Source organism: Myodes glareolus, chromosome X, assembly GCF_982192425.1.
Source record: "Myodes glareolus chromosome X, mMyoGla1.1, whole genome shotgun sequence".
NCBI classification, from domain to species: domain Eukaryota; kingdom Metazoa; phylum Chordata; class Mammalia; order Rodentia; family Cricetidae; genus Myodes; species Myodes glareolus.
Genome location: NC_142053.1, coordinates 54,757,471 through 54,777,320, shown reverse-complemented (window position 1 = coordinate 54,777,320; position 19,850 = coordinate 54,757,471). Strand labels below are relative to the sequence as shown.

At 43.9% G+C, this 19,850-nt stretch overlaps 2 protein-coding genes across 4 annotated transcripts in view; both read right to left on the bottom strand.

The window, feature by feature from the left end:
* Nucleotides 1–1,224: 1,224 nt before the first annotated feature.
* Nucleotides 1,225–5,003, bottom strand: Timm8a (translocase of inner mitochondrial membrane 8A). The gene is made up of 2 exons (XM_087902644.1): nt 4,788–5,003; nt 1,225–2,231 (listed from the first exon to the last, which is right to left on the bottom strand). Exons 1-2 carry the CDS (start codon nt 4,917–4,919, stop codon nt 2,070–2,072), a joined length of 294 nt encoding a protein of 97 aa, XP_087758770.1. The 5' UTR covers nt 4,920–5,003; the 3' UTR covers nt 1,225–2,069.
* A 708-nt stretch (nt 5,004–5,711) lies between these two features.
* Nucleotides 5,712–19,850, bottom strand: part of Btk (Bruton tyrosine kinase) — a 44,282-nt gene continuing 30,143 nt past the window's right edge. For all 3 annotated transcript variants that reach the window (XM_048417805.3, XM_048417804.3, XM_048417806.3), the window contains exons 10-19: nt 18,659–18,713; nt 18,330–18,409; nt 18,026–18,153; nt 16,466–16,540; nt 15,463–15,634; nt 14,575–14,791; nt 12,602–12,666; nt 9,978–10,096; nt 8,959–9,116; nt 5,712–6,187 (exon numbers count right to left, since the gene is read on the bottom strand). In XM_048417805.3, the coding sequence (XP_048273762.3) occupies nt 6,116–6,187; nt 8,959–9,116; nt 9,978–10,096; nt 12,602–12,666; nt 14,575–14,791; nt 15,463–15,634; nt 16,466–16,540; nt 18,026–18,153; nt 18,330–18,409; nt 18,659–18,713 (1,141 nt within the window). In that variant the 3' untranslated portion in view covers nt 5,712–6,115. The remainder of the gene's footprint in view (nt 6,188–8,958; nt 9,117–9,977; nt 10,097–12,601; nt 12,667–14,574; nt 14,792–15,462; nt 15,635–16,465; nt 16,541–18,025; nt 18,154–18,329; nt 18,410–18,658; nt 18,714–19,850) is intronic.

The window sequence follows — 19,850 nt, the reverse complement described above, 5'->3', positions numbered from 1 at the left end:
ATGTGTGTCAGATACCTAAGAGCTTGAACTCTGCTCAACATGAAAATGGCATTATTTTTAGTAGTACTACTGCACCAAGCAGTAATTTATATGACATCACACATGTTAAAAAAGAAAAAGTCACTTGTCGGGCAGTGGTGGCACATGCCTTTAATCCCAGAACTCAGGAGGCAGAGGTAGGCGGATCTACCTGGTAGACAAGAGCAAGGTCTAGGACAGGCTCCATCCAAAGCTATAGAGAAACCTTGTCTCGGGGGAAAAAAAAGTCACTCAAATGGCTTTCCATCATGCCAGGTAAAAGCGGAAAGGTCTCAAGCTGTCTTACCTTTCTCAATGGCTTGTCTCAACCTACTGGACTTTATAGTTTTCTCATGGCATATAGCTTCTACCCCGAGGCATGTTAGCTCTCCCCAGAATTCTCCTTGATACTCATAAGGCTTGGTTACTTGGTTCTTTCAGGTTTTAACTATTTGTTAGAAAATAATAAAGTCCCAACAAACAGTTCCTAACACCCTTATTGCACTGTTTCTTTTTTCAACTTCTTTTTAGAATTATTTTCATGTGCATGAAGACCTGCCTGGATGTATGTATGTATGTCAGAAGACGGCCTCGGGGGAGGGTTGTGAACCATAAGGGCAATGAGAATTGAACCTGAGTCCTCTGCAAGAGCACACGTGCTCTCTAAACCACCGAGCAATCTCTCCAGTCCCATGCTGCTTCCTAATGGAGCTTACTACACTGAAAGCTTCATGCCATTCTTACTGCCTTGCCTCCCTTGGCTAGAACTAATCTCTTTAGCCTCAGGGCAGCTTCTATTGAATCCCTCTTACCAAACACCAAGTCTGGCTTAGAAAGGCACTTTAGTTTGTGGACTTAAATCCTCATTACAACTGACAAAACTTTCCCTGTAGTGCCTATGAAGAAATGCTAGAAGTATATATTTGCCCAGACTCATGGATTTGTATTAAGCAGTTTTCCTTTAGGTCTACACTCCAGTCTATGACGATTTAAAAACAAGAGGGGAATTCACTCTAAGCTCTTCTCTCAGGGCCCTAAGTGTTAGCTAAGATTTTCCCCTTCTAATCGTATCTGAAAGCACTCTCTTCTCACAAAAACTTCAGGGACCTCTAGAAGAGACTTAACTACATTTCTGTCTTGAAATGCGCCCACATGAAATCTGAGTTGCAGATAAAAACCCAAAATAGAAAGCCTTTCCATCACAAGTTGATCTTGCAGAGCTTTTATTTCAGTGACCGAAAGAATGCAGTTAATGAACTTATGACTAACGTCAGGCATGCACGTCTACCTGAAACTGTTTCGTTTTTGACTGGCCTAAATTGTTATCATTTTTTAGGCACATCTGTGAATGTTTTGTATCCTGCCATACAGAGTAAATTAACTTCTTCCTGTGCCAGTCTGGTAGTAAGAATTATGCTCAGGAGCTAGATTCCTTTTTAACTAACTAAAGCCCTCTGGATTCCCAGGCTGCCATTCTACCTTGAGACCGTGTTTTCATTCAGTATTGAAGTAAACCACAGTATGGGGAGAAAGACAACCTAAAAGGCTGGATTGTATGAACACCCATAGAATTGTTTTCAGCTCCGCTAGTCAAACTTGAACGGTAAGAAAGCTTGCGGGTATACAGTGCCAGGTTATTTCCTCACTGCTGCTCTTTCAGATGCAAAGGGCTCCTCTAAAAAATCAGAAATGAATTCATACAAATAGAGAGTTACTCTATGTGGTCCCACTATCAAATTATAGAAAGCACTTCCACTATCAAAATTATATAAAGCAGTTAAGGGACCTTGAGAAAGCAGAGTCCCATATACAGTAAAATGCATCTCGTAATTTCATTTATCTCTCAATTATTTTCACAGATTAGCTTTAAAAACACAACCAAATACACATGACTCTCAACTCCCATACATAAAAGTGGTCTTTGTTCATTCTCAGGTGACAAGATGTCCCAAGAAACTTGGGAGCCAATCCCCCCTATAACCATTTCTTCAATTATCCCATCAACAGCTTTTCGTTTCTTGAACTACTTTTCCACAGAGGTAATGCTGAGATCAGTCAGAAAGGCTTTCTGAGAAGACCGGCTTGGACTTCTGGGTCTGTTCCAGTCGATTTAAGATGAATTGGCTTGTATCAATGAAGCGTTCAACACAGTTCACAAAACAGGCCTCAGCCCGACTGTCCAACTTTGGCCCAGGTTTATCCATGCACTTCTCCTGTTCAGAATAAGACACAGAATCACAAAGGGCACTCACAAATAAGTCTTTTGCTTGTCCAAATAATTTCACCTAAATTATCTGATTTGGTAATTTGGACCCCAATTTTTCTCTTACCTGTGACACCTACATTTAAAATCGCATAGTATGTGTGTATCTATACATTTGTGATATAACTAAAAAGGCTGTGAGGAGAGAAAGAGATTGTGAGGGAGGCAAGAAAAACACATGAAAATAACAGATATGATGAAGCCCATGACTTTTTAAGCAAAAAATTAATACAAAAATTTTCACATTTGGCATCTTACCAACTGGACACAAGCTTCTATTACATTTTTCAACAAGCCAATGGAAAACATTATCCATCCTCATTTTTACCAGTGGAATCTCTGGCAGTGTTTGCTCAAAAGTCAAGGGGCCATAATATGGCACATCCTGAATATAACAGTGAGAAAAGTGGCAAGCAAAATAACCTTTTCCAGGTGGTGGCACACACCTTATCTCAGTAGCTGGGAGGCAGAGATATCTCTGAGTTTGATGTCAGCCAGGGCTGCACAGAGAAACCCTGTCTGGAAAAAAACAAAACAACAAAAAACTACTTAGGTGCCCTAAAACCAATCAACAAAGAAAATCTATGAACGAACATTTTTTAACCTTGTTTATTTAAGACAGAGTGGTTTGTCTTTTGAGACAGGGTCTCACTCTGTAGCCTGGATGGCTGAAACTCTCTATGTAGGCCAAGCTGGCCTGGAACTTGAGATTCTTTGTTTTTCATCTTTGCTTCCCAAGTTCTGGGACTGTACCATCCTACCCAACACGCACCAAAGGCTCTTGAATCCCCTCAGGAGGAGTGAAAAACTGGAGTTTTGTAAAGGCCCTATAGTTCACAGATTTAAGAAAAACGCAGACGCTGGGCGGTGGTGGTACAAGCCTTTAATCCCAGTACTAGGGAGGCAGAGGCAGGCGGATCTCTGTGAGTTCGAGGCCAGCCTGGTCTACAGAACTAGTTCCAGGACAGGCTCCAAAGATACAGAGAAACCTTGTCTCAAAAAAAGAAAGGAAAAAAAAGAAAAGGAAAAAGAAAAAAAGAAAAAAACATGGACAAATTCGTACATATGACACACATGTATATAATATAATTTGAGCATATTCCCCATTACCCTCTCAACTCCCTCTACTTCCCAACTCCTCATTCCCAACAAGTCCTTTTCCTACTATATGCCCTTTCTTTAGGATCCACTGGATTCTGGATTGCCTGCAAGAGCATATAAAGTTCTTCTACTGGATCATGAGAAACTTCAGGGGCTTTTATTGAAGAAAAATGAATTCTCCTCTCCTGGCTCATTATTCTTAAAGTAGTCATTAACCACACCACTTCCCACCCAAATGTAAGGCATCAGAGACTTTTTTTAAAAAGAAAAAGCTGGGCATAGTGGTGCATGCCTTTAATCCCAGCACTTGGGAGGCATAGACTTGATCTCTGTGAGTTCGAGGTCTGGTCTACAAAGCGAGTTCCAGGACACAGAGAAACCTTGTCTCTATCTTGGTGGCAAATACCTTTAATTCTACCAATCAGGAGACAGAAGCAGAAACAATTTAAAAACAAAGCAAAAAAAGCTGGAGGCAGGAAGTCCATTTTCAAGGTCATTTTTGGCTACTCTCAGCTACCCATTCAGTATGAGACTAGCTTGGAATACATGAAAACTTGTCTCAAGAAAAAAAAAGAAAGAATTGAAGCCCTCTGATCAAAAGCAAACCAGAATCCAGAATTTCTAAAGAGCATAGTCCAGCAACACATAAGTTTACAGGGCCAAGCAAATCAATACATTATAGTTAGAAGCTTTTAGAATAAATTTCCTTCATGCTTTGTACACAAGACTTAGAGTCTCTCTAATTCCAACGAATTTCCCTGGCTTCTAGATTCTTTAAGTTTTTCTATCACAGGAGGGCAGTGTGCTTGTCCTTGGCAACCAGAACACTTTGATCTCAGCTACAAACGAATGCCTTCTGCCCCTCTGCCAAAGTCCCCTCACCGAGCCGATTCAATTTCTCAACCTTCAGACCTTAATTTCTTAGTATTACACAACAACTCACAGTGAAGGCAAATAAATTTGTATGCTGGGAGAGATTATGCTGCTTTCATACTTAATGAGCTAGAGCCGCTTTTCATCAGGAGGGGTTATGACTGGGTAACCTAGGTAAATTCCCGAGGAGTCCAGAAATAACTGTCACGGACTCTCTGGGATTCGGGCTCCCTAAAATTCCAGGACTGGGACTCTGATCAGTCTTCGTGGCCGGCACTACTGCCTTAACCTCAGGTGCCTCTAACACCTCCGAGTGCTGGGTGGGACAGCGGTGCAATCCCGTGACTCCCAACCCTTTGCACCTACAGGTTCCCAAAGTAGTCACCCTGGTCCCTTTCGACCTGGCCTAAGGAAACCAGAGTGCAGTCCGGACCACCCACTCTAGAGTTCCCGACATCCCAGCAAGTCCCGTGGGGCAAGGACACAGGGAAAAGTAGGCACAGCGTCCAGATCCGAGCCCGGGGATCCTCACCCAGCAAAGTTCCGTCATCTGGTGCACCAGCTGCTGGAAGCGCTGTTTCTGCGTCTCCACCTCGATGAAATGCTGCAACTGCGGGTCCACGGTACCCAAACCTGCGCCCGAAGACGACGACGAGGAGTCCATCCCGGCGCGACCACGCGGGCCGAAGCGAGCACAGAACCGACTCGCCGACCTTCACGTGTCTGGGTGACGGAACCGGAACCACAACCTCCCCCGCCCCACGCCCTCCCGCGCGCGCGCGCCGCCCCGCCCCGTCCCGCCTCAGGCACCGCCCTGTGAGCTCACTGCGTCTGCGCGGGGCAGGCGGCCAGGCCGGCTCTCCCTGGTCCGGGAGGGAGACCTTGCTGCGCTGGCTCCGCGGGCGGGATCCGCTCCCCGCCACACCCCAACTGCGGCGCTCGGCTGTGGCCTGGAGCGACGTGGGAGCGGATAGCCGGGGGAAAAAAAGAGCAGCGTAAAGGAAAAGAGGAAATTCCTTCACACCACGTGGTCCAGCGAAGGGCCGGCCATAAAACTCCGCCCTGCCCACTTCCAAATTGGCCCGCGCTTTCTCAGCCTTGGCTTTGCCCCCTGCAGAACTCTTCTGCGAGTTAACTGGCTGTCAACTGGCTGTCTTGGGCCCCTGGGCCCAGTTCTGTGATGAGGTTTTCGTCTTGATGTAGGGAAATGAGGCACTGGCTGAGTTTGTCCCTAACTCTAAGATTCAGTCAAATGATAAGAGTATGTCCACTGTGTGCCAAGCACGGAGGAAGGCTTGTACATTCATCTACAATTAAGAGGCAGGCTTTAACAAGAGAGAGGAGTGAAATGTGTCGAATTCTAGATTAGGAATATGCCACGCTAATAACACACGATTTTCTGCAATTCGCAGAGAGCTTCAGAGCGGCTGTGTAATGAATTAAAATAGGAGATACCTTCACTCTTTCTAGTAATTTTATTTTATCAAAACAACCCCTCCCATTTAATGGCACCATTCCAGGCTGTCCTGCCTCCAAACACTTAACACTTACCCAACAAGCTGGTAGACAACTAGTGGAGCTATTTACATCTTTCCCTCCCCCAGAATGTTCCCATCCCAAATCCAGTCTGTTAGGAGTCTTGAAGTTATGGGCAATACCAGGCACAGAAATTCCTTGGCCTTTGCTCAGAAGCATTATGCCAGGGACTGGAAGAAGAAAGGCATTCCTAGATGTCTAGGGGCCTTTATGCATTCAGTAGGAGCATGGAAGGCTAGAGCCCGTGAGCCTGGGAGCCCTCAGAAAAAGTGGAATTAGGGCTTGAAGGAGAGAGGAGGAGATCCACGAAGCTTATCAGCCAGTTCAGGATTCTTCATCCATGACATCTAGAATGTTACTCAAGAGAACTTTGAAACTAGGACGTTCATCTGCTTTCTAAAACCAAAGAAAACAGACAGTGTTACAGTGTAGAATCCAGAATCCCCAAGGAACCTGTAATAATCACAAAGCATTAGGCTGATTAAGCATATCCTAAATACCTAGCTGCAAACGTTCTTGCTACCACGAAAAGCAGAAAAATAAAAAAGCAGGTCTCCAAAATATTCTTGTGTGCTTTTCTTCTTTATCAACTCAAGTTATTTTTCATAATTTACTTTTATGTGCATTGGTGTTGTGCCTGCATGTATGTCTGTGTGAAGGTGTCAGATCCCTTGGAACTGGAGTTATAGACAGTTTGAGTTGCCATGTGGGTGCTGGGAATTGAACCTAGGTCCTCTGAAAGAGCAGCCAGTGCTCTTAACCACTGAGGCATCTCTCCAACCCATCCCTTGCATCTGTTTCCAGAAATCAGACATAGACGTCCTATCCCCACTTGCACCTGGTTGTTATACAAACAGTTCTAGGATTGCTCTTTATTTGCTTGTTTTCGAGACAGGGTTTTTCTGTGTAGTCCTGGATGTCCTGGAACTCACTCTGTAGCTCAAATTGACCTCAAACTCACAGGGACTCTCCTGCCTCTGTCTTCTGAGAGTTTGGATTAAAGGTGTGCACCACCCACCACCGCTGATTAAAACTGTGGACACATTCATTGCAAATTTATACACACTATCTCATTATTTCAGAGCTTGGAATGAAGATGGCTATCAAGTATACTTCACTGGTTGGCAGAACAAAATTCCTACAGGCAAGTAAAATGTTTAGTTTCCAAATGCACTTCCTGTCATCACCAAGCTAAATGGACAAAAGACTTAACTTTGCAAAGGCCTGAAATGGACCCTGAACAACCAAGGGCTTTTGTTAGTCTGACTTTAAGATTACAGCTCTTTTGGAGATCCATGATCAGATTAAACGCTGGAAAGTAGACCAAGTTGGCCTTGAACTCACAGAGATCCATTTACCTCTGCCTCCCAAGTGCTGGGATTAAAGGCATGTGCCACCACACCTGGTTAAGATTTGGTCTTTTTTTAAAAAAAGAAAATTTGTTTTAGTTTTTTGTTGTTTATTTTGAGATAGGATGTCACTCTATATCTCAGGCTGCCCTAGAAGGCAATATATAGCCCAGGCTAGCCTAAAATCATGGAAAAGTTTTCACCCTCAGATTTTTGTGTGTTGGAACTACTTTAACCTTCTTGCTTGGAAGTATTTGATAATTCAGGAAAGATTCGTGACAGAATGGCTTCAATCTGTCAGAATCAAAGGGTCATCAATTTCTTAGTACTCAAATCGTGGTTTTCAGAACTAGACAAGTATCAGAAGTTCTGGGAAACACAAAAGGCTTTCTGAGTTCCACAGCAGATGTACTTATCCAGACTTTCTGGAAAAGAAACCCAGTAATTTCTATTTTTGAAAATGCCTTAAGAGGCCGGACATGGTGGCACATGCCTTTAATCCTGACACTTGGAAGGAAAAGATAGGTGGATCTCTGTGAGTTCAAGAATGGTCTGGTCTACATAGTGAGTTCCAGGACAACCAGGGCTATATAGAGAGACTCAATCTCAAAAAAAAAATCTTAAAAAAATTTTTAGGAGTAGGGCATAAAAGTATATGCCTGTGACCTCAGCATTTGGATGGTAGAGTCAGGAGAACCAGAAGCTAAAAGCCAGCCTTGGCTACATAATGAGTCTGAGGCCAGCCTGACAATTCGAGACCCTGTCTCAAACAAACCCCTGAAACACACACCTGGCTTATGAGGTGCTGGAGACCAAGGAAAGCTTCATTCATGCTAAGTAAACATTCTCCCAATTGAGGCACATTCCCCAGCCCCAGCAAAGCATTTTTAGAATAGTGAAAGCTAATCCTTATTTTTAAAATACTACAAGTGCACCCCCTGCAAATCTATAATATATCATTTTTTAAAAATGACCCAGAAAGTTGTCACAGGTATTTAGAGCACAGACTGCTCTTCCAGTGGACCCAGGTTTGATTCCGAGCACCTACGTGGTGGCTTCCAACTGTCAATAACTCCAGTTCCAGAACATCTGATGCCCTCCTCTGACTTCTATGAGTACCAGGCATGAATGTGGTACATAGACATGCATACAAGCAAAACGTGCATACATGTAAAATAATAATTTAAAAATATTTTAAAATCAAAACCCAAAAATCAAAGCAGACAAACAAAAACTATTTTAGGTCCCTTCTGAGAGACATGGTGTTTTTTTTTAATGATTTATTTAACTTTATTTAATGTGCACTGCTGTGAAGGTGTCAGATCTCGTGGAACCTGCATTTTCAGATAGTTTTGAGCTGCCATGTGGTTGCTCGGAATTGAACCTGGGTCCTCTGGGAGAGCAGTCAGTGCTCTTAACCACTGAGCCATCTCTCCAGCCCTGAGACAGGGTTTTTAATGTCTCACTCAGACCCTCAACCAGAAAAGGTCGGCAACTAGTAAAGTAGAAGAAGGATCAAAACTCCTAGGTGAGGCCCAGATGATGATTACCTGAGTGCTTTCTGGAAGATGGCATGGTCCTACAAACTTCCTGTTCTTAAAGCTGATATAGGTATTAAGGTCTAGTCTGTTCATGATACTCTAGCAAGGATTAGGATAGGCACGGAGAAGCCATCTGAGGACTGGGACGCAGGGCAGAACGAGAAAGTATGTGGAGCTATGTCTGTACCCAGGCGACAAGTGACCATGGAGAGAGGAGACTGGCCAGCTAACTGAGACATTAAGGGAAGAGTTTAAGTGGGGACACTACAACACTTACCTCATGCCAGCAACTGTACATGATGGTATATACCCTCTCTGATGCCAGATGAGGCCGGTAGAGGCGTAAGCCTTGAGCAATATGTTCTGCCGTCTCACTGTTAGTAAATCTCTCATACGGCATCTTCCCCAGGGAGTAAATTTCCCACATCAAAACCCCTAGAAGATAAAAAGGAGAAGTGTATTTAGTCTTGTTGGAATATTTGGGCCCCAATCCTTCTGGATGAACCCTAAAGATTAGAATAAGTCGATTTTCCCCTCTGTGAATTTTGCATCTTTTCAGACATCTGCCATGGCGTTGGCTGCACTGCCGGCTATGGGGAGTTGCACTAAGCTAGACCGTTAGTCACTCTAGAAGAGAGACTGGGACTTGTTTGTGTTGGTAGCTTCAGAGTCTGGCAGGGTGCCTGGTACATAATCAGTATTCAGAAGCCTTTGAATAATGAATGGTTTGTTTTCCGGGATATATTGTAAGTTCTAAGAAAACACAGATTATGTCCAGTTTGCTGTGGTTGTCCTCAGAAACCCCTGTGGTTTCTGATACATAAGAGGCACCCAAGGATCAGATGAATGATGACAGGAGTGTGAATTTGTACTGTCCTTTCATGTTCTTTTCTGAGTTATATAATCTATATTCTCTCTTCTCCCCCACACCAGTGTGTGTGTGTGTGTGTGTGTGTGTGTGTGTGTGTGTGTGTACATGCATGTCCATGTACATCACAACATACAGTGGAGGTGTTGTTCCACACTTTCCACCTCGTTAGAGACAGGTCTCCCTTGCCGTTTTTCTGGTAGATTCTACAGGCTATGTGACCCATGCGCTACTTGTGATTCTCTGGTCTCTGCCTCTCTGCTGCTAAGGGCATAGTGGGATTACAGAAGCCCGTGCTCACTATTGCTTCCAGGTTTTATGTGGGTTCTGGGGATCTGAAGTCAGATTGCAAAGCTTACACGAGAAGCAATTTGACTTATCCACTGAGCCATCTCCGCACCCTGACCAATATGTTCATATCTACTTACCAAAAGCCCAAACATCAGATTTGCTGCTGAACTTGCTATACATAAGCACTTCTGGTGGAGACCACCGGACGGGAAATTTGGAGCCTACCGAGCTGGTATATTCATCATCCAGGACATACCTGCAAGGGATTCAAGACTTGTGGCCGTGAATATTTAGACAGCTTGATGTATGCCTGAGTCTTCTCAGCACATGCATGAGGACTGCACAAACATTTACAGTCTTTCTCGAAAGTTTCTGCTAGCCAGTCACTGCATTCTCCAAATGTTACTTTTAATAAAACCTCCATTTTTATTTCTTTTTTTTTAGGAAAGTATTGATTTGCCTTCTATGTGGTTGAACCCAGGGCCTTGCATATGCTAGGAGGATACCCTAAAATGATATACACTTCTGGCCCTTTTTGGTACTTTTCAAAAAATGAGACAGTGTCTCACTAAATTACCCAAGCTGGCCTTGATTTTTTTTTTTTGAGACAGGCCTCACTGTGTAGCCTTGGCTGCCCTGGAACTCACTCTGTGACCAGGCTGGCCTTGAACTCACAGAATCCTGGTCTCAGCCTCCTGAGTGCTGGGATTAAAGGTGTGCACCACCACCTAGCTAATTGTGAGCCACAAGCAGCCAGGGTTGTTATCCACAGAGCCACATCTCCAGCCACTTGAACTTTCAGTCATGACACAGCTTGAGTCTGCAGAGGAGCTGGGATTACAGGCCTGTACCATCAGGCTCATTTCCCATAGTCATTTTTGATTTAGTTTTCCTGATCCACAAGGGTTACAAAGAATAAACAGAAGAAATAAAAACCTAATAAGGACTTCTTTACTTTTTTCTACTCCACCTTTTTCTTTCTCTGCATTTCTTCTGCCCCTTTTCTTTCATCCTGCAGTAGCCAATCAGGGTTAGACCAAGAAAGCAGTCATGGAAGAAAGTCAGCAGATTTAATAACAGGACAAGATACCAGGGAAATAGGGGGATGAAGGAGGAGGGAGAATGCAGAGGAAAATGAGGAAAGGGGAAGAGGGTTACAACAATAAAGGAAAGGATGAACCTGGGCTGGTGGCGCATGCCTGGAATCCCAGGACTGCAGAGGTTGAGTCTGGTGGAGGCACAAAGGTCCTTAAACCCATAGATCACTAGGGAAAACCAGAATGTTAAACACACAGGGGCCTCTTCTCTGGTGGAGGAGATAAAATACCTGCTTTCCTGCCCAGAAAGCTGGGAGTAGATTTTAACAACCTGGTGACTTTGTTATCTGTGGAGGCAGACCTCACCCAAATTCCCCAGAATGATTATCCCAGACTCTTCCCTCCTAAACCATTACCCATCCTTAGGGGAGAGGGCGCACATACTTTATGCCCTGCTGACCTCTATGTTATCAGGGACCACACTAGATTCTAGGCCTTTTAGCTATAGAACCCACCCTGATGGTTACACGTATTGTGTAAGTGTTTCTTTGTTTGGTGAGATGGGAGAATTCAAGAAAGGGTTTCTCTGTGTAGCCCTGGCTGTTCTGGAACTCTGTAGACCTGGCTGGTTTCAAACTCAGAGATCCACCTGCCTCTGCCTCCTGAGTGCTGGGATTAAAAGTGTGTGTGACCAATGCCCAGTGATGTAAGAGTTTCCATGTAGTCACACCGTAAACTTTATTGTGCACCTAGAATTGAACAATTGTTGTCTGGAAATCTTTCCCCAAATTGTACTGTGTTTTGAAATATGCTAACAGTGAATCGCCTGGCATTAGACTCCCCAAAGTCTGATACAGGTTGACGAAGTCATTCTGCACTGGGTTTTCAATCTCATCTCTTCGAGAGTTCTCTTCCCTGCCTGGATATCTGCAGGGTCCCCCTCATGAGTCAAGACACTAAAGGAGGGGGCTGGAGAGATGACTGGGCAGTTAAGAGCATTTGACTGCTCCTCCAGAGGTTCTGAGTTCAATTCCCAGGAACTATATGCTGGCTTACAACCATCTGTAGTAGGATCAGATTCCTTCTTCTGGTGTGCACGAATCCAGAGGACTCATATACATAAAATACATGAATAACTACATCTTTTAAAAAAGACACTAACAGAGGGTAATGTGGGAGGACAGCTGTGAGTTCCAGACCAGCCTGGGCTGCCCAGTGAGTTCCAGACCAGCCTGTGCTGCCCAGTGACTTCCAGACTAGTCTGGGCTAGTCTCAGAAAAAAAAAACTAAAAAGATAAGAAATATAACCCCAAAAAAGAGAAAAAAGAAATGAGTGAACTAAATAATTCAGAATATGCAGATATTAGAAGACAGTATAATGAGAGCAGAAAGTCCATGCACGACGGTGCATGCCGTCAATCCCACCTGCTCTATATAATGAGCTCCAGGATGGTCAGACCTACATAGAGAGACCATGTCTCAAAACACAAAGACAAAAAAAGAAAACAAAGAGATTGAAAATCATAATGCGCCTCTGTTTGTTGTGTGTTGTTTTTGCATTTAAAGTGGATGGAAAAGTCAGGTGTGGTAGCAATACCTGTAATCCCAGCAGCAGAGAAGCAGCAAGATAGAATACTCATGAGTTTGAGGCCACCATGGACTACACAGCACAACTGTTTTTCCAAAATAAACAATAAACAGGAAGATGAAAAAGACACACTCACCTAGACAGGCCAAAGTCGGACACTTTCACAACTCCTTGATCGTTTACCAAACAGTTTCGAGCCGCCTACAGTACAACAGATACCAGTGAGCCCTTGGCCCCAGGTTAAAGACGTGATGCTTCTGCCTACCAGCAAAATGAAACTGGGAAGACTGATGGACTTCAGCTAAAGGCACCTCCCACCTAAAGGAGTTATTTGATGCTACTGAGGGGTTTGTGTGTGTGTATGGAGTCATACATGTACATGTATGTGTGTGCATGTGGAAGCCCGAGGTTGATGTCTTCCTTGATCACAGTGAGCTCTGGGTTGCCACAATGGGCTTTTACGGGGTGCTAGGGATCTGAACTGGGTCTTTTTTCTTACTCTGAAGGCACTTTACCAACAAAACTATCTCCCTTGCCCTTAATTTTGAGGTTTTTGTTTGTTTGTTTTTTTAGCGAGAGGGTCTTAACCTGTACTCCAGGCTGACCTAGACCTCACTATGTAGCTCAGGCTGGCCTCAAAGTCACGGGACGCTTCCTGTTTCAGTCTCGAACGTGCTGAAGTTATGAGGGTGAGGCAGCCTACTTGACTGAGCCTGAGAATTTCAGCTGCATTCTCATGTCACTGAGAGCAACCCGCTCTGCATTCCTAAACTAAGCATGCAGAACAGTTTCGTTCATGTGGACCACTCCGCTTCATTGAACCGATAAGAGAATTCAGAAGGAACGCTGGGCAAGCGTGTTTTGTCTTCTGGCAGGGAGACTAGAGGAATCTGAGTCTCCATCTGGCTCAAAGAAACGGAGGTACAGTCTGATGCCTGCTGGGCCTAAGCAGGCAAGCAAAGAGTGCAGTAGAGTGGGCGGAGAGTGCAGAAGCACACAGGCCTGGCATGAAGGCTACAACCCAACTCCAGGTGACTCTTAGCACAGTGAGATTGTGGGCCCTGCCTTCTCAGATGGTCTAGATGTTCAAGATAAACTACAAAGTATACTTGTTTTTTAAACGTAGAATACACTTCTTTAAGTATCATAATATGTTAACTATAATAAAAAGAGTTTAAAAACCACTAGAGAGGGCTGGAAAGATGACTCAGAGTTTAAGAACACTGGCAGCTCTTCCAGAGGTCCTGAGTTCAATTCCCAGCAACCACATAGTGACCTGCAGTCATCTATAATGATATCTGGTGCCCTCTTCTGGTCGCAGGCATAACACTGTATACATAATAAATAAATAAATCATAAAAGGGGCCTGGTGGTGGTAGTGCACGCCTTTAATCCTAGCACTTGGGATGCAGAGGCAGGGAGATCTCTGGGAGTTTGAGGCCAGCCTGGTCTACAAAGCAAGTTACAGAACAGCCGGGACTGTTACACTGAGAAACCCTGTCTCGAAAAAACAAAAAATAAAATAAAATAAAAATAATAAATCAACCATGAGAGAACTGGAGGTGTGGTCAGTTGGTAGAACGCTTGACTAGCAAAGCCCTGAGTTCAATCCCCAAAACTGCATAAACCAGGTGTGGTGATGCACACCTAGAATCCTAGCACTCGGGAGTAGAGAAATATCAGAAGTCCAAAGCCAGCCTGGTCTACATGTAACCCTGTCTCAAAAATAAAATAAAACAGAAAGAAAAGAAAAAGTGGATCAGAATGTATCCGTGGGTCCTGTTTGTGACTCTGCTGCAACCAAATGGTAGCCTTGTACCAGGGGTAGCCCTACTGGGAAACACGGGACTGCTCTTCTCTTGGGGGTAGTGTTTCCTCACAGGTGACAGGGACTCAGGACAAGTGGCAGGCCTGTTGGAACTGAGGCTGGAGACAACTGATGGGCTCAACACTGGGCCAGATGTACACTGAATCTGATGTTTTCTAGAGAAACTCTAAACGCTGGGACTTGCAAGCTCTCCCCCCCCCCCCCCCGCCAACATCGTATGCTCTATCTTCCAATGCTTGTCCCACCCACTTCTCCCCACCCCAGTCCTTCTGAGGTCCCACCAGGTCTCGGTGAAGGAACTGCTTTGACTCCAAGTACTCCATTGCTTCACAGACATCTTTGCACATCTCCAGCAGCTGCTGAGTCTGGAAGCGGTGGCGCATCTCCCGCAGGTAGTTCAAGAGACAGCCGTTAGCCATGTACTCAGTGATGATGAAGATGGGGCGCTGTTTGGTGCAGACTCCATACAACTGCACCAGCTTCTCATGGGAAAGATTCCTACAGGAGAGGCAAGGAGTTAGTCCTCCGTCTTGCCCCTGCAGACCAGTCATAGAGGGGCAGGGGAGGGACAGGGTTGGCCTAGCATAGAACATCCAGTAAGATAGCTAGCAAGGTTATTTTCTTCTTTGCATCACAAACCCCAAAAGTACCTCAAATGTGCAGGGATTTGGAGCCTACCAAATGAACAAGAAACAAGCCCAAGCTTAAAACAACAGTAGGTTAAACTAGAATCATCCTTTCTTTGGAAAGTCAGTATTGTACATCTATCGCAAATGGTACTGAGAGGGGCCATATTCTGCCCATCACTATTCACAACCAACGTCTAGGTCAAAGAAATGATTGCCTTAGCAGTTCTCTTTTTGTTTGTTTGGTTTTTGAGACAGGGTTTCTCTGGAGCTCTGGAGCCTATCCTGGAACTCACTCTGTAGACCAGGCTGGCCTCGAGCTCACAGAGGTCAGCCTGTCTCTGCCTCCCGAGTGCTGGGATCAAGGTGTGGGCCACCACTGCCCAGCACCTCAGCAGCTCTTTAAGGTAAGCCACCAAAGGGCCCTCATAACAAACCTCAGTTCTGTCACTGTAAGTAATATTAGGCCACAGTGTGAGGTCTTTATAGTTTCTAGATTCCTTCTACAACTGGACGGAGAGTTGAATTTAATATGTAACTCACATCATGACTTTGGCTTCTTCAATGAATTCATCCTCAGACATGGAGCCTTCTCTGATCATCTTGATGGCCACATCATATTGGCCCCTCCATTTCCCATATTTCACTACACCAAATTGTCCAGTTCCAAGCTCCTTCAAGAAGGTCAGGTCCTTTGGATCGATTTCCCATGATCCTACCAATAAAGTCTTGTTGTGATTCTTTGAGAATATATATATATATATATATATATATATATATATATATATATATTGCCTATACTACTACATAAGATTCCCAACTAGGGAACAAATAGAAAAATAGTAAAAGGTGAATTCTCAGGAGTACTAATCTACTTTTCTTTACTCAGGTAACTCTCAAGGGGAAGGGATTGCTGGTTGGAGGAATCTGGGGGCTTTAGTTACAAAATGGCCAAAAGGCAAGAAGGTAAACCAAACAAACTTCCAAAATCCAGTTATGATTAGACTAACTATGACAGTTAATAAACTCATGAATGATGTTAAAATTTTTTTTTCATAACAAAATAGAGCTGGTTAGACAGCTCTGTAGGTAAAGGTGCTTGCCACCAAACTTGAAGATCTGAGTTCGATCGCCTGAACCCATATGTTGGAAGGAGAGAAACATTCTTTCCTGAAGCTGTTTTTGCAGTTCCAGAAGGAACCACTAGAGGGAGAAAATTTAAATATCTTGGTTTTATCTAGCCTTTTCTTGAGACAGCTGGCACAGAACAGTCTATCTTTTTTTGTTTTGTTTTGTTTTTCTTTTTTTTTTCCAAAGTTTCTCTGTGGATGTCTGGCTGTCCTGGAACTCACTCTATAGACCAGGCTGTCCTGGAACTCACAGAGATCTGTTGGCCTCTGCCTCCCGAGTGCTGGGATGAAAGACGTGCACCACCACCACCCAGCTAACAGAGCAGTATATCTTAAGAACATTCCCTAAGACAAGGTCTACTGAGGCAATTCTTGGAACTTCCAGTCTGCCCAACTCAACAGAAAGAAGCCGTTACCATAGCCCAGGCCTGCAGTGGACGGTGCATTCTTGTTTTGTTTAGACACAGGATATTTCAGCCTCGATATGAGTCCTGAAAAAGAAGTTACAGTGTCAGCGTAGAGAATGGGAATCCTGTGCACACCATCTTAAATTCTCACAATTCTAGCATGAATCTTTCTAAGGAATTTTGAATCCAAGATCTCAAATAATCCACACCGTCTTCTGAAGGTTTCTTTCCTCAAAAAAAGTTTTTGAGGACAAAAAAAAGGAGAACAGTAATTGAAATATATTTCTTGTTGTTGGGTATGATGATTCACACCCATAATTACATCAGTCTGGAGACTGAGGCAGAAGGATTACTGTGAATTTGAGGCTATCCTGGGCTACAGATAAGATAGCAAGACCTTATTTCAAAAAAATGTGAAAGAAAGAAAAAAGATAGAAAGAAATACCCTTCTTCTTACTGAATGACCGAATGTATCCCCACTTGCCAGCCTGGGCTTAGCTCACATCCTGCTTTCTCAACGAAGTCTTCCCAAGTTTCCATGCCTTCCCAGCTTTCGTCAAGTGTGTCTGAGGGTACCTAGAAACTGTGTTCTGCTGTTGTCTAACTTGTATGTTCTTTCAGGCCAAGAATCTCAACCTAAAATTTTACTCACTTCTAGAATTGCAAGAGTACATGGTAGGAACATGAGTAATTGCTAGTGAACACTTGCTGACTCATTCGTCACTAGGCTCTCCACTATGTGTCCTTAGTACCAAATAAGAAGCTAGCCGTGGCCTGGAGAAGTGGCTCAGTGGTTAAGAGCACATTCTGTTCTTGTAGAGAAAGTGAATGCAGGCCCTGGCATACACACAACTACAGGGGATCCAGTGTTTCTGGTCTCCACAGGCACCTTCTCTCATATACACACAACCATACACGCACACACACACACACACACACACACACACGTTAAATAATATAAATATGTTAAGAATAAGGAGGGAGAGAAATAGTCTGGCCAGTCCTGGTGTGCAGGCCTGTAATCCCAACTCAGGAAGCTGAGGCGGGAGAATCAGGAATTCAAGGACAGTCTGAGCTACAGATGAAGGTTCCAGGTCAGCCTGAATAATATAGTGAGAGCCTCTGTAAAAATAAAAAAAAGTAGAGCTGGACATAGTGGTACAAGCTTTTAATCACAGCACTGGGATGCAGAGACAGAAAGGCAGCTCTCTAAGTTCGAGGCCAGCCTGGTCTGCAAAGCAAATTTCAGGGCAGCCAGGGCTACATAGAGAAACCCTGTCTCGAAAACCAAAAGGAAAAAAAAAAGTAAAAACAAACAGGTAGGGCTGGGAAAATTGCTCGCTGATAGAACACTTGCCTAGAATGTGGGGTTCGATTTTCTGGCACTACATTAAAAGAAAAACCATTCCATTGGATGTGAGGTATGATTCCATCTTAACTGGTAGCCTAGCCAGCATCACGGGGATTGACTTTCCTAACTACATGGTGTGACTACACTTCCTCCATCCTTCTGTCTTGGATTACTTCTCCGGGTGTCTGCAAACCTCCACTGCTGCCTTGGGCACTTACCTGCAGAGTTGTGCTGATGGTAGTTAATGAGCTCGGGGATGGTGCTGAAAAGGTGTTTCTCAGCCAGGTAATACTGGCTCTGCGGTGTTGAACACACAACGTAATGGCGTATCACCCCTTGCGGGTCCCTGAATAAATGATATTTAGTCAGTAACTTGGGGGACCAGAAACGGGAGAACCCAGAGAGTGAAATGAGGTGCCTTTTGAGTTTAATGCCGAGGAAGTGAAAGAGGCAAACCATCAGGAAGTGTTGAGAGGCTACCGTTGTCCTCTGTCCCCACGACATTGGAACAGTAACACTTACCCTGTGGATTTAGCAAATACAGACACTGTGTATTTTCCAGCTTTGCTGGAGTCTCTGACAATGAAACCACCTTCTTTTCCCTGAAACAATGAGAAAGCAGTTCACCATAAGAGAAAATGGTGCTTATGTCTGCATCCTGACTGCCCAAACACAGGAGAACGGAAACAGAATGCCCCTGATTTTCCCTTCAAGTTCCAGGTTGGAGACACAAGCTCCTTGCTTTTAATGAATTGAAAGGTCAAACTGGGATCCCAGTTGAATGGGGACCCAATCCTTGGCTTGTATTTACTGTGTACAGAGAATGCCTTTTACTTGTGGCCTGCACTCACCTCTTGCTTTAGCAGCTGCTCAGCTTGACTCCGAGTCATGTGCTTGGAATACCACCTGTGAAAAGGGAATACTTGATTGGCTGCTAGGCCATGTCTAGTGTCTTGGAAGTTAGAGCATCCTCAGGTCTCACTGGTACTATGAGTCCATCATTTCATTCCAACACTATCAAGTATAATCCACACAGCAAACTTGAGGTCTTTCAAAGCGCAAGCTGACCCTGAGAACTGATGCAAAGTGTAGAGCAAGCAAGTAGCAGCATTTCTAAGAATGTGTTAGGAATGACTCTCTCAAGGACAATCCACTTCAATGGTGAAGGAGAAAAGGCCACCGGTTCAATTTTGGTGTTTTTATGCTTGCAAATATTTCCTGTGAGAGTTTCAGTGCCTTGAGCGAGATTCTTCTGTATTTGGGAGTATGAGCGAGATTCTTCTGTATTCGGGAGAATGAAAAAACTTTCCAGCACTCATATGCATAGGGATTTGCGGGTGAGCATCCTAACAAAATACAGACACTAACTTTGCATGGTGGCATCATTTGACTGTTAGTACTAATTTTGATATCAATCTTTAAATAAACAAAACTCATTAAAAGTATATATATAAAAAATAAAAATAAAAAGTATATATATATATATATGTGTGTGTGTGTGTGTGTGTGTGTGTGTGTGTATGTATATATAAGTATATGTGTGTGTATTATTCCCAACACTCAGGAGGCAGAGGCAGGCAGATCTCTGTGAGTTCAAGGCCAGCCTGGTCTACAGAACAAGTTCCTGGTCTACAGAACAGTCAGGCCTACACAGAAAAAAAATCTTGTCTTAAAAACAAAGAAGTATATACTGGAGGCTAGAGAGATGGCTCAGCAGTTAAAAGAACTGGCTTGTCTTCCAGAGGTCCTGGGTTCGATTCTCAGCACCTACATGGCAGCTCACCACTGTCTGTAACTCCCATTCCATAGGATCCTCACCTAGTATCCTCACACAGACATATGTGCAGGCAAAACACCAATGCACATAAAATAAAAATAATAATAAGTTATTTTTTTAAAAAATGTATAAAAAAGCTGGCAGAAAAATGGATGGAGCTAGAAAACATTATTTTGAGTGAGGTAAGCCAGACACAGAAAGACAATTATCACATGCACTCACTCACAGGTGGTTTTTAAACATAAAGCAAAGAAAGTCAGCCTACA

Bases quoted from the DNA above. Each gene is read 5' to 3' on its own strand.
- Timm8a (XM_087902644.1), bottom strand. From the start codon at position 4,919: ATGGACTCCTCGTCGTCGTCTTCGGGCGCAGGTTTGGGTACCGTGGAC. The intron at 2,232-4,787 runs GTGAGGATCCCC...TATTCTGAACAG, and splicing joins AGATGACGGAACTTTGCTGG to GAGAAGTGCATGGATAAACC.